This window comes from Lathyrus oleraceus, chromosome 6, assembly GCF_024323335.1.
Source record: "Lathyrus oleraceus cultivar Zhongwan6 chromosome 6, CAAS_Psat_ZW6_1.0, whole genome shotgun sequence".
NCBI classification, from domain to species: domain Eukaryota; kingdom Viridiplantae; phylum Streptophyta; class Magnoliopsida; order Fabales; family Fabaceae; genus Lathyrus; species Lathyrus oleraceus.
This window is the reverse complement of record NC_066584.1, coordinates 256,034,114-256,047,195: the sequence shown is the minus strand read 5'-3', so window position 1 is coordinate 256,047,195 and position 13,082 is coordinate 256,034,114. Positions and strand designations below refer to the sequence as shown.

Genomic DNA, 13,082 nt, shown 5'->3' with positions numbered 1-13,082 from the left:
TTCTTGTACTATTTCACGAAAGCCTCACCCAAATCATTGAACGTGTGGACACTCGCACTATCCAAACCTATATACCACCTCAGAGAGGCACCAGTTAGTCTGTATTGGAAATGATGAATCAGTAACTGATCATTATCAGTTTGCGTTGACATCTTTCTAGCATACATGACGAGATGACTGAGTGGATAGGTATTCCCCTTATACTTTTCAAAGTCAGGGACTTTGAACTTCATCGGGATCTTAACATTGGGAACCAAGAAAAGTTCTGCAACACTTTTACCGAACAAATCCTTTCCCCTCAAGGTCTTCAACTCCTTTAGCAGCTCAAGGAATTTCTCTTTCATTTCATCCATCTTCTCATAAACATTCAGCCCCTCAGACGACTCAGAATGGTAGATGGTATCCTCAGCACGAGGCAGGGTATGAACAACCGGTAGCGGCACATAAATGACAGGGCTAGATGCCGACATGGAACAAAGGTAGTGTAAGACGCCAATTTTGACCCTAAGATCCCTCATGCAATTTCATCATAAGCATTAGCATCGGGATCATACCTTGGCATCCTCTTCACCCCTTTTTCATTGAGTTTGTTTTGGGAGAGATCACCAAGCACTTTGTGATTGTATCATACTTGTATTTTATCATTTTTTACTAACCAAAATACAAAAATATGTCTTTGGGTTTGCCTAACTTCTTTGTAGGTAGGGCATGATCTCCATTGATTCATCAAGTTCATATATAGGGTTTGAGACCCTCATGACAAAGAGCACAACCATGAATTGATCCAATATTGGTTATGAGCATCATATACGAGTTCCATTGGTCTCTACATTTTATATTGATCAAGTATTCTTCAAGACTTTAAGGGTGATTTTCCTTGGAAACCCTAGTTTGACTGGGTATCTTGAGTAACTTCTCCAACAAGCTATCTCACCAATTGATCAAATTTCTCAATAGACACTTCAAAATTCATCATCTTATGAATATATGATATACCATGAGCCAAAAGAGTCAAAGGAATTGAAGGTTAGCAAGTTGGTTGATGGTGGTTGGCCAAATGAATTCATCTGATCAAAACTGGGTCTCCCTAGACTCTATCTCCTACACCTTTCACTATATGAAAATGATTCCAAGAGAAGAGTTACTCTAAATGACATTCCAAACAACTTTCACGATGATCCCTAGATATATTTTTGCTTGTAAAATCATTTTCTATGTTGAAACATTATAGGTCATTTTGTCTAAACCCTAATTTGAAAGTCAATTTCCCAAGGCCATAACTTTATCAATTTTTATGAGATGAAATCTTTCCAAGTTTCATAATCAAATTCAAGATGTCTAATTCAACTTTGATGTTTGGAGTGAGAGCTAATTAAACTTTTATGAGCATGTGATATAAGGTTACATTATAGGTCACTTTTGACCTATACCATGACCAAGTGATTTTTCCAAACTTAAAAAATTCATAAATCTATCATTTCAAATCCAAATGACCTTAAATTGGTGACTATTTTGAAGGTATTTGAAAGAGCTACAACTTTTATGAAGACATGTTTCTCATTTAAAGCTCACATAAAAAGTTACGCAAGGTGGAATATTGAGATATATGGCTTGACATTAGAAAAAATTTCAACATGTTGAAATTTCCAAACTTCCACCTCAAAATTAATCATGTCCCAAGCTTTAAATGGAAAAGTATTAAACATGAAAGTTGTTCCTCTTGATTTAGCCTTTCCAAAAAGTCCAATTTTATCCATTTTGGATAAGAATTGCTAGGGATGCACATGGCATGAACATTGCATCATCAATTGGCAAGGATCAAACTTCAAACAGTTGTGTACATTTGCCTTGCATTCCAAGTTGATTTCAGACATGCTCACACTCAATTATGGACCTAAAGGAATGATTTCATGGGCCTGTACACGCCCATTCACACATGCATCACTCATTGCCAATTTTGGAAAGTCATTTGGAAGGTGCAAATATCATATGATCCAGCTATAAATAGAGCTCCATATGCTAAGAATTGAACACACATTCGTGCTAGCTTTGATCCTAAACCCCTAACCCTTCCATTTGAGAGGATAAACCTGAGAATTTCCTTTGGAAATTGAGTTGAATTCTCATTATTTTAAGATTCAAAACTCCAGGGATCCAAGACCTTTTGTGCATTCTAATCTACTCCTACATGCATCATGAGCAAGATCAAGCACGAGCCAAAGCAAGAACAATTGAATCTAGACCTACATTGAAGGTATTTTCCAGAAAATTTCATCTCTTCGATTCTCTCTTAATTCCATTCAATTCTCTTGGATCTTTGGTTGTCTAAAGTCCTACCAATGTAGGCAAGAAGATTGAGTTGCTTAGAGGTCAAATCGAAGCAACTCAGTTGATACACCTCAAAATTCAACTCCTCATATCTTTCTATATATGTGAATTTAGTTAAAATTGAGGTAAGATTCATGCTCTACGCCATTTTTTCTTTCAGATCATGTCCTCCTTTTTCATTTTCTTCATGGTGATAAGTGAACTAGTCCGGCCAGGGTCACCGGAGAAGATGACCGTCCTTTGGAAGCTGGTGATGTGTTGGCATGGTTCAGAGCCATTGATCCTTTTCAAATTGTTTTAATCTCGTGCGTTGCTTTTAAATACCAAGCCTATGCCGCGTTGATTGCAGTGCACCATGGAACGCGCGATGGTGGCCACTTGATTTACCACCTCAATTAATGAGGGAGATCAGGTGGTCCATGTTTTTTCTGATTATTTGAATTTCATTTGAATTTCTTTATTTTCATTAATTCATATTAATTTTAATATTGACCCAAAAAATATGAGAGGTTCACCAAAAATTTCCAAATAATTTCCTCTTTCATATTCCGAATTAAAATTATTTTTTGGATCATTATTAATATTTTTCATGATTTAATTGATTTTGAATTTGTTTTTAATCGTTTAAAAATAATTTTAAGTCTTTAAAACTTCTGAAATTTTTTCTCCAAGGTCCTTTGACCTTGTCTGACCTATCATAATTATCATGGCCATTTATTAGGTGTTTTGATGAGGTTTTAGGAATTTGACAAACCATATTTAATTTAAATGCTTTATTTTAGTATTTTTAATTTGAATAAATGCCAAATAATTTTGTTGACCAATTGTGATGACTTGTTTGAGTTTGACTCTTTGTTGGGCCTTGGTCAAGGTTGATTTGACTTTGTTAAGTTAATATAATTAGATTTAGGGGATTGATAGAATGTACTTTCCATCTCCCAAAATGAATGGATGATATTAATTTGGTAAAAGTCCTCCTTTGACCAATTTGAGTTTTGATCCATTCCCCTCCCTCTTCATCTCATTCCCCTTCTTTATGCATTTATCTCATTTGGCCTATGATATCTCAAAGTCTTAAAGCTAGTTGATTGAAAAATTAACATGGGTATTGATGAGATTAGGCCACCTCTTTTGCATATTCTAATATGTATTAATACCAAAGTTCTATTGCCCGACCTCAAATAGTTGTGACTTCTACATAAGTCCAATTACGATTGCTTAACATATCGCTAAATTTTTGACACAAAAGGCATAACATTCTAGTTAGTGAGATTGTAAGTCTCCCCTCTTTCATGTTATTGTTGGAAACTTGGCCTTTTTTCCTTCCTTTCGAAGATGTCTTGGCTCAAGGATCCATGCTTGTGATAAGTGGATTGAGGGTTCTCCAAAGAATGTCTTAAAATGAACAACCATTTTAATTTCAAGCCATTTACTTCAATGTCACTTATTTCTTGCCTTTATTCATTTGTCGTTGTTCATATCATTCTAATTGTTTATGTTAATGCAATTTTCACTTTGTCCACCTGGACCATATTGTGTGATATTTCTTGTTTGTATATACTTTGCTTGTTTGTATGGTCTTTGATCATTAATGTACATAATAATAACAAAAACCCTAAAAAACTTTTGTGTGGACTGTTGGCTTGATCTTGGACAAATGGACTTAGAACTTAGGCAACATTCCCATGCTAAAGGACTTGGCCAATGCCAGCATTTGAGAAACCAAGTGCTTGCAATTTGAACTTCATCTGATACATCATTCAAGATCCCTCGGAGTTCATCTACAACATGATCATTGTGAAACTGTTATTTTGAACCTGTGACTTATGGAATTCATCTGCTACATGGGCTAATTTTTAAGAAGATCATGGAATGGCTAAAGCTTGGATAGGTATCTTTATTTGATGCATTTGCTCTTCAAGATAATATAATTGTGCATTTGTGTGTTGCTTGATTTTAAAAGTCCAAGGGAATTCTGGGTTTCTATTGACATTCTTGTCTATTGGATTGCTCTCCATTTGTTAAAATCTTTCCAACGCTCAACTTTTAATTTTGTGCATAAGATTAGTCTCTTCATCTTCTCCGCATTTCTTCAATTTAAAAATCTCTCCCTCCTTTTTTCAAAATCTTCTTTGATTGAACTTATTTTGTTCAAAACTTTGACCGTTTTGCTAAAAGGTAGAAAATTTGGCCTTATGCCATTACATTTTCAAACTTCTTTTCTTAAATCAAATTTGTAAATAAACTTAACTATACTTGACTTAAACTTTCAAAAAGCCAAAAAAGAACTAACTCATTCAAACCATTTTTTGGGACTTTATGCCTTTCAAACCTAATTTTTGTTAAAAGCAATGCATCCACTTTGAAATTTGTATCATGAACTACAAGCTTTTGATCCATCATTTTTATGTTGGTACGTAGGAACAAGACCGAAGGTCTTGCTGAACACAAAAATATAATTAATGGATTCTTTTCTCATCCCCCCATTCTATTTGTTTGTAAACATCATTTTGTACCAAATACATATGCACACAAAAAGGGCTCCCTAGGAGTACTTAGGACACTTTGGGTGCTAACACCTTCCCTCTGTGTAACCAACCCCCTTACCTGTAATCTCTGACATTTTATTAGTTTTGATTTGAAAACTTCTTACTATTGGGTTTTTTTCGTACTTTTTCCCTTTTCCCTTGGAAACAATAAAAGTGTGGTGGCGACTCTTGTTATTTGATCTCTAGCTTATCCATAGCTTGATGATCAAGAATTTACCGCTACAGGTAGGCGCAGAACCCTCGGGCACAACGTTGGGTGACATTCCCCACAAGAATCCGGCAGGCATAGCAGGAGCAAACTGAGTGGCAGGCACGGTTAAAGTAACAACCTCTGAAATGACAGTCCTCTGAGGAGGATGAGTTATAGGCGTTAGAGAAGATTGACTCTGAGGGGCTAAAACTGACTCCATCATGGCAGTCAGGCGGGCGATCTCGTCCTTCAACTCTCGGTTCTCTTGCTCTAAGTGCTCCATGATTGTCTAATGATTGGCACGAATATTGTATCGATGAGTCAGCTTGGATGAAGCACAACAGAATAACCAATAAGACATTTGGCGATTGAAAAACCTGCTATCCAAATGATGCGTGAAATGCAATGCTTTGATAGTTTTTATTTTCAAGGAACGTACTATTTTATTTGCAAATATAACAATAACAATTGCAACAGTTTGATTGACCATAAAAATCTCTTTTATTTATATAATTAGAAGGATTACACTGAGTACAATTCCAGAAACCAAAAATACAAAAATACAAGAGAAAGGGAAACTTGTCATCCTAAGGATCCCCTAACAACAGTGGTGTCAGATGATCTGGCTGTAGGCGCGTACTTTCTTCGAATGTGTCAAATCTCATACTCAAAAGAAATCTTCATCTGAGCCTTCTCAAGGACAAGCTAATCCATAATCTTCTTCCAAACAAAGGAAGGTTGTGGCATACTAGAGGAAGATGACACCTATGGCTCTCTCTGTCTCTTCACTACTCGGTCTTCAAGAAGCTCAATTAGCGCATCCTTCTCCTTAGACTCAAGCTGTAATTATTCATGCTTTCTACTCAAAGCATGGAATCGCTCTTCCCACATATCCTTCTCTTGCTTCATATTGGCGAACGCGTCTTCCAACTCCTCTATATCTTGGTTAGGGAGAGTTAATGGCTTAACCACAACCATAGACATAGGCCTTTCACAAGCATACGACATCTTCAACTCCAAAGCTCTCTTCTTCACCCAAAGAGTGTAAGCTTCCAAAGCTACACATTTGCACAGACCATGCTCGGATCTTCCCTTTTTATGCACATTATGCAAAGCATGTACCATCTTCTACTTTAAATGTTGGGGATCTTTACCCTCTTGATAGAAAAGCCCTTCTAACTAAGTGTTATTAGGTTTGTCTCTCAAGGGGAAACCAAGTTGACGACGAGCCAAAGCGGGGTTGTAGTTGATTCCTCCTTGTGTACCAATGAGAGGCACATTAGAGAATTCACCAAAATAATCAATAATCTCTAAACTACTTAATAAAGAATCATACCAAACTATATCATCATTATTGAGAGACATAAGTCTCTGAGACCACCTTAGACATTGTTTGTTCTCCATTAAAGTAGGCGTCTAAGGAAAGTGCACTACACCAAAAACTGGAATAGACAGCGCACCTTAGAGGGCGCTTTATTACAAAAGCGCACTCTAAAGTGAAGCGAAAAAATAAGGAGCGAACAACTGGAATAGACAGCGCATTTTAGAGGGCGCTTTTGTAATAAAGCGCCCTCTAAGGTGAAGCGAAAAAATAAGGAGGAGATAGAGGGACAACAATACAGGACGCTTTTTAGAAAGCGCCCTCTAAGGTTACCCTTAGAGGGCGTTTTTAAAAAAGCGCTCTATAAGTCCATGTGCATTTCCAGTTTATAAAGCGCTTTTGGAAAGCCTTAGAGAGCGCTTTCATAAGCGCCCTCTTAGGCCCCCTTTAGAGGGCGCTTTTTTTCCACAAGCGCCCTCTAAGGTCCCCTTTAGTAAACATTAAAATTATAACATACTGCGCGTTTTGTTATTTCACTCTTTGTTATTTTCGTTCTTTTTCACGTTAGGGTTCTCACTGCTACGATTTTCGCTACTTCTAAGGCGTTCTCCTTCCACCTCTGTTAGATCTACGACGTTTCCTCCTTCTATTAATTCGTTGTTAGCTGTTCGATTTTGACACCATAGATATTTTTCTAATCTTCATATCACTTGGTTTCTCTTCTGACGTTCGCTATTGTTCATTTTTGGTTTCATTTTTCTTGGTTCATACATTTATTGAGTATTCTAAACAATAATTATTGTGTTCCAATGCTAGCAATGGAGACTAGGCATTATGGGTTAAATTTCACCAACTGTTCCATTTTTTTTAGTTCTTTATTGTTAACTATGATTAAAATGACTCTTTATTTATTGATTTATTGATGTTATATATATATATATATATATATATATATGGTTAGGGTGAAACTTTTTTCGAATTGATGCAGATACTTGTGTCCTGAACCCTATCCGGAGGATAATTTGGAGTTTCTTAAATCACAGAATATTCGTCTATTTCAATTTGGAATTGAGGGGAAAACGGTAAGTTTTTTATATTCGTATTCATCATATATGTGTTCAAATGTGTTTAATCATGTTATTTCAATGTATGATGTTTTGAATTGGGTTTTGATTGTTGTTAAAAAGTCTGTGATTGTTTGAATCATTCTGAATTTTGTTAATGAAATTTCATTGAAATCATGAAATGTATGTGTATTACTCAAAGTTTGAATTTTTTCTGTGATTGTGTTATTTTTGCAGATTATTAGATTAGGGTTTTAGGTTTAATTGTATAATTAGGGGAAAAAGGGGGTTTGGGGTTTATCATAAATATGGGTTGGTGTTAGCTGCTAATAATCATGAAATTTGACCTATGTGGATTGGTGATTCATTTTTGGTTTTATCTTTTTATTTTATTTTAGAGTTAATAAATCTTTGTATTTTTCTGCAGGAAGTTTCTTTACCTATTCTTAGTGATTCTATTATGGAGGCTTTGAAAATTTTACTTGGTATTTGAAGCAAGCTTATTCAACTTTGAAATGCAGATTTTTTGTATATCTTTGTTGGTGTTTCTCTTTTTTTTAGATATCTAATTCCTTAATTTTGTCTGGTTTCAGATGTGAGAAATCACCCTGTTTTGATTCATTGCAAACGAGGAAAGGTATAAGATTGATCACTTGCAAGTTTATCTTCTCAATTCTGAATTTCTGTTTTGAATTCCTAATTGTTTGTTCTAAAGATGATTTTTCTTCTGTAATGCAGCATAGAACAGGTTGTGTAGTTGGTTGCTTCAGAAAGATGCAGAACTGGTGTCTGTCTTCTGTGTTTGAGGAGTACCAGCGCTATGCTGGTGCTAAATCCAGGACAACGGATTTAACATTTATAGAGATGTTTGACATCATAAATCTTAGGAAGTGCCTCTACAGCATCATCTACCAGTATCAAGGTGCTTCAAAGAAGCACAGATTGATGTATCAAGGCGAGACTACGCAGAAGCCACCCCGTTTGACATCGTTTTAGCTGCTCACTGGCTATCAACTCCATTTTTGGATTTGGTAGAGAACTCATACTTCAAAGTAATTTTTTGGAGTCTTTGAACATATATCCTTAGGGTTTTTAAAGATCTTTTGAGTACTGCTATTGACATGCATATTCTCAGAGATGCTTTTGCTACTTAGTTTTATTCATAGTTAACAATAAAGAACTAAAAAAAAACATACATCTCAGAGATGCTTTTGCTACTTAGTTTTATTTCTTCTTAAGTTATGAATTGGTTGTATATTTAGAATCTTTAGAAGTTAAACGATTATATATCAGTGGATTGTTGTATATGTATGGATTGTTGTATATAAGGCTTGTTGAATGCAATGTGTGAAAAAGGGCTTCAAATTATACAGTTTTAGGTGTACTGCTTCAATATGTAGGTTGTCTAAAATAAATAAAAAATATAGCGCTTTTTTAAAAAAAAAATTTAAATAACCACCCACTTTAGAGGGCGCTTTCCAAAATAAGCGCCCTTTAAACCCTTTAAATTTCCACTTTAGAGGGCGCTTTCCAGTAAAAGCGCCCTCTAAACCCTTAAAAGTTTCCACTTTAGAGGGCGCTTTCCAGTAAAAGCGCCCTCTAAACCCTTAAAAGTTTCCACTTTAGAGGGCGCTTTCTTTAAAAAGCGCCCTCTAAAGTGGCCTTTAAAGGGCTTAAAGAGCCACTTTAGAGAGCGCATTCACTAGGAAAAAAAGCGCTGTCTTTACCTATGTCAGCGCCAGATTAGAGGGCGCTTTAAAGCGTTGTTATAGGCCAAAAAAAGCGCCCTCTTTTCCCTTATTTGGCGTAGTGAGTGGGAAATAAACCACTTGTACAGAAGAGGAACACAACGCACAATAGTTCAACCACCTTTAGAATTTCTTAGATGCAAAGAGAAGTACATATCTCCTAATAGAGTAGGCACAAGATTCCCAATCAAGAAAACTCTAATGGCGTTAACATCAACAAAACCATCAATGTTAGGGAACAAAGATAAACCATAGATAAGCAACACAAAGATAGCTTCAAAAGCATCCACACTACCGGCTTGAGCAAACGCAGTAGCTTCCTTGATGAGGAACTCAGAAGTCAACCCAAACATTCCTCATTTCTTCACCCAATGAGCCTCAATCTCAGACTTCTTCAAGTGAAGAGCTTCAGCTATAATATGAGATATAGGAATCTCTTCCAATCCACCAAATGACACTTTGTCAGAAACAGGTATTCCCAAGAGATGGGCATACTCCTCTAACTTAGGCGCAAACTGATAATCAGGGAACATGAAGCAACAGTAGAGAGGATCATGGAACTGAACCAACACACTCAAGAGTCCTTCAATCACATCAGTAGATAATACAGATAGAAGCATCCCATGATGTTGTTTGAAGTCCAAGGGATCTAATACAAAAGATGATAGCTTCCTTAACTCTTTCAAATCTGGACATCTGAAATTGTACTTCTTAGTGTTCCTTTGTCCATAATTCATGGTCTGAAAATATTTGCAAATAAAATCTCAGTTCCTTGAAGTTATTTTTCATGTGATGAATGTTGTGATACACATGAATGCATGAATGAAACAATCACAAATAAGGGATCACACACAAGGCAAGCAAACAAAGGTCAAGGGATTAATAAGGGTCATTGTCAAGATCAATCATCCATTTTGGTGGATTATGGGTTTCACCTTATCAACACCAAGATCCATTGATATTGACAAGACTTGATTGGATCAACCAAGAATCAAGGGTTTATTGTGAGTCACGAGCATGGAGTCAGGTTAAGAACCATACCAAAGGAGTGTACTAAGGATAAAAACATGTAGATCCACCAAAATTCCATCTATCGGATATTACATGTTAGGATGACTGATTCATCAACCCATAAAATTCTCAAGAGAAACTCGTCTGAGTGTAGTATCACGTAACAACTGTTATCAAGTCTATACTTGAACAGTCTCCGCACTACGTCCTAAATAGGGGAAGATGGGTTAAATGTTCTATGGTCCTCAGTTTCTCGAACCCCAAATCAGAGAAAGTAATACCTAACCACAAATAACATGTGTGACATTAATAGCTCTAAAAGGGTCTCCACTGAGTAGATGGGTCTAAAGCCAACTTGTTAAGGACTACTCCACACAAGTCTAACATGACTATACCATCCTCCTATCTTAATTGCACTCAAGTTCGGATTAAAACTTATCTCACCACTCAGAGATCACCAAGCACAACAACCTGATTATATCATACAAACAAATATACAAACATCAAATATATAATTATATACACATAAAAAAGTAGGCTAAACCCATTGGAGACTACTCCCCCAGAAGAGTCACCACTTAATTTTTGTAGCGGTAAATTCATGAACATCAAGCTATGGATAAACATGACGTCAGTAAAACTAGAGTCGCCACCGCGCTTTTATTGTTTCCAAGGGAAAAGGGAAAAGTACAAACAAAACCCAAAACATAAGAAGTTTTCAAATCAAAACTAATAAAATGCCAGAGAATACAGCTAAGGGGGTTGGTTACACAGAGGGAAGGTGTTAGCACCCAAAGTATCCTAGGTACTCCTAGGGAGCCCTTTTTTATGTATACATGTGTTTTGGTATAAAATATGTTTGCATTAAATAGAGTGTGTGAATTAGAAAAGAATTCATTAATTATATTTTTGTGTTTGACAAAACCTTCGTACTTGTGCCTACGTACCAATATAAAATGAGGAATTAAAACCTCGTAGTTCGTGGTAACAATTTCAAAGTGAGTGCATTGCTTTTAACAAAATTTTAAGTTTAACAAACGCACAAAAGGCCTAAAAGAGTTTGAATGAGGGTTAGTTATTTTTGTCTTTTGAAAATTTTAAGTCAAGTATAGTTAAGTTTATTTACAAATTTGGTTAAGAAAAAGAGTTTGAAAATGCAATGGCATAATGCCAAAGTTTCTAATTTGCAACAAGGCCTAAGTTAAAAAAAAACACAAGCAAAGAAGATTTTAAAAGGAGGGAGAGATTTGAAATTAAAGAAGTGGAAGGAGATGAAGAGACTAATCCTAAGAAAAAAATTAAAAGTTGAGAGTTGAAAATATCTGACCAATAGGATGCAATCCAATAGACAAGAATGTCATATAGAAACCCAAATTTCCCTTGGACTTTAGAATCAAGCAATATCAATACACAAATAGAAAGATGAAGAGCAAGGCATCAAATAAAGATAGCCACATCCAAGCTTAGCAACTTTATGATCTTCTTCATAATCTCCCATGTACCAAATGACATACTCCTTGAATGGCTCAGAGATAAGCACTAGACACAGGTTCAAAGTAACAACTTCAATAAGAGCATGTAGAAGATGAACTCAAATGGGATCTCAAAACTTGCATCAGATGAAAGTTCACTTCACAAGCACTTAGTTTCAGAAAATTTGTCATTGGCCAAGTCCTTTTACATAGGGAATATTGCCTAATTCTAAGTCCAAAGTCTCAGATCAAAACCAACAGTCCAGACAAAACCACAAAACCAAACAAGATAGACAAACAAGTATATACAATCACAAGATAATCATAAAATAAAGCTCAAGTGAGCAAAGTGAAAATGCCATTAAAATAAACAAGTTAAATGGTATGAATAATGGCAAATAAATAAAGACTTGAATTTAAAGTGCATAAAAGTAAAGAGCTTGAAATTAAATGTTAGTTGAATGTTGGTTGATTAGAAGTTAGTATTGCTTTTTCTTTTGTTGTTTAAGTCATTCTTTGGAGAACACTAATCCCACTATTCACAAACATGGATCCTTAAGCCAAGACATCTTCCAAAGGAAGGAAAAAAGGCCAAGTTTCCACATAATACCATGAAAGAGGGGGAGACTTACAATCTCACTTACTAGAATTTTATACTTTTGGGTCAAAATTTAGCGATATGTTAAGCAATCGTTATTGGGCTTATGTAGAAGTCACAACTATTTGAAGTCGGGCAATATAAATTTTAGTGTTAATGCATGTTAGAGATATGGTATTATGAACCATACTCCTAAAAATTCCACACTTAAAATAAAATGGCAAAAGGGTGGACCTAATCTGATTCATACTTATGTTGATTTTGCAATCAACTAGCCTTAGGATATTGAGATATCATAGGTGAATGGAATGAATGGGAATATAATAGGATTGAGATGAAGAGGGAGGGGAAATGAAATAAACACAAATTGGTCAAAGGAGGACTTTTATCAAATTAAAATCATTCATTCATTTTGGGAGATGAAATGTCCATTTCATCAATCCCCTAAATCCAATGATTTTAATTCAACAAAGTCAAATCAACCTTGACCAAGGCCCAACAACAATAGTCAAACTCAACAAGTCAACAAAAATAGCTCAACACAATTTATTTTCAATTAAAAAAATAAAAATCAATCACAAATACATTAAATTAAATTATGGTTGGTTAAAATCCTAAAACCTCATCAAAACATCAAATAGATGGCCATGAGATTTACCATAGGTCAAACAAGGTCAAAGGACCTTGGAGAAAAAATTTCATCATTTTTGGAAACTTAAAAGTATTTTTAAACAATTAAAATTATGCACAAAAACAATTAAATCATGAAAAATATTAATATTGACCAAAAAATAATTTTAA

At 35.3% G+C, this 13,082-nt stretch overlaps 1 protein-coding gene across 1 annotated transcript; it reads left to right on the top strand.

Annotated features, from left to right (window-relative positions):
- The first annotated feature begins 447 nt into the window (after window positions 1-447).
- LOC127095017 (tyrosine-protein phosphatase DSP5) lies at window positions 448-8,448 on the top strand. The gene is made up of 5 exons (XM_051033768.1): window positions 448-479; window positions 7,377-7,470; window positions 7,880-7,937; window positions 8,046-8,089; window positions 8,191-8,448. The coding sequence occupies exons 1-5, from the start codon at window positions 448-450 to the stop codon at window positions 8,446-8,448; spliced, it is 486 nt and encodes a 161-aa protein (XP_050889725.1).
- The last annotated feature ends 4,634 nt before the right edge of the window (window positions 8,449-13,082 follow it).

Bases quoted from the DNA above. Each gene is read 5' to 3' on its own strand.
- LOC127095017 (XM_051033768.1), top strand. From the start codon at position 448: ATGACAGGGCTAGATGCCGACATGGAACAAAG. The intron at 480-7,376 runs GTAGTGTAAGAC...GAATTGATGCAG, and splicing joins GATGCCGACATGGAACAAAG to ATACTTGTGTCCTGAACCCT. The intron at 8,090-8,190 runs GTATAAGATTGA...TCTGTAATGCAG, and splicing joins TTCATTGCAAACGAGGAAAG to CATAGAACAGGTTGTGTAGT.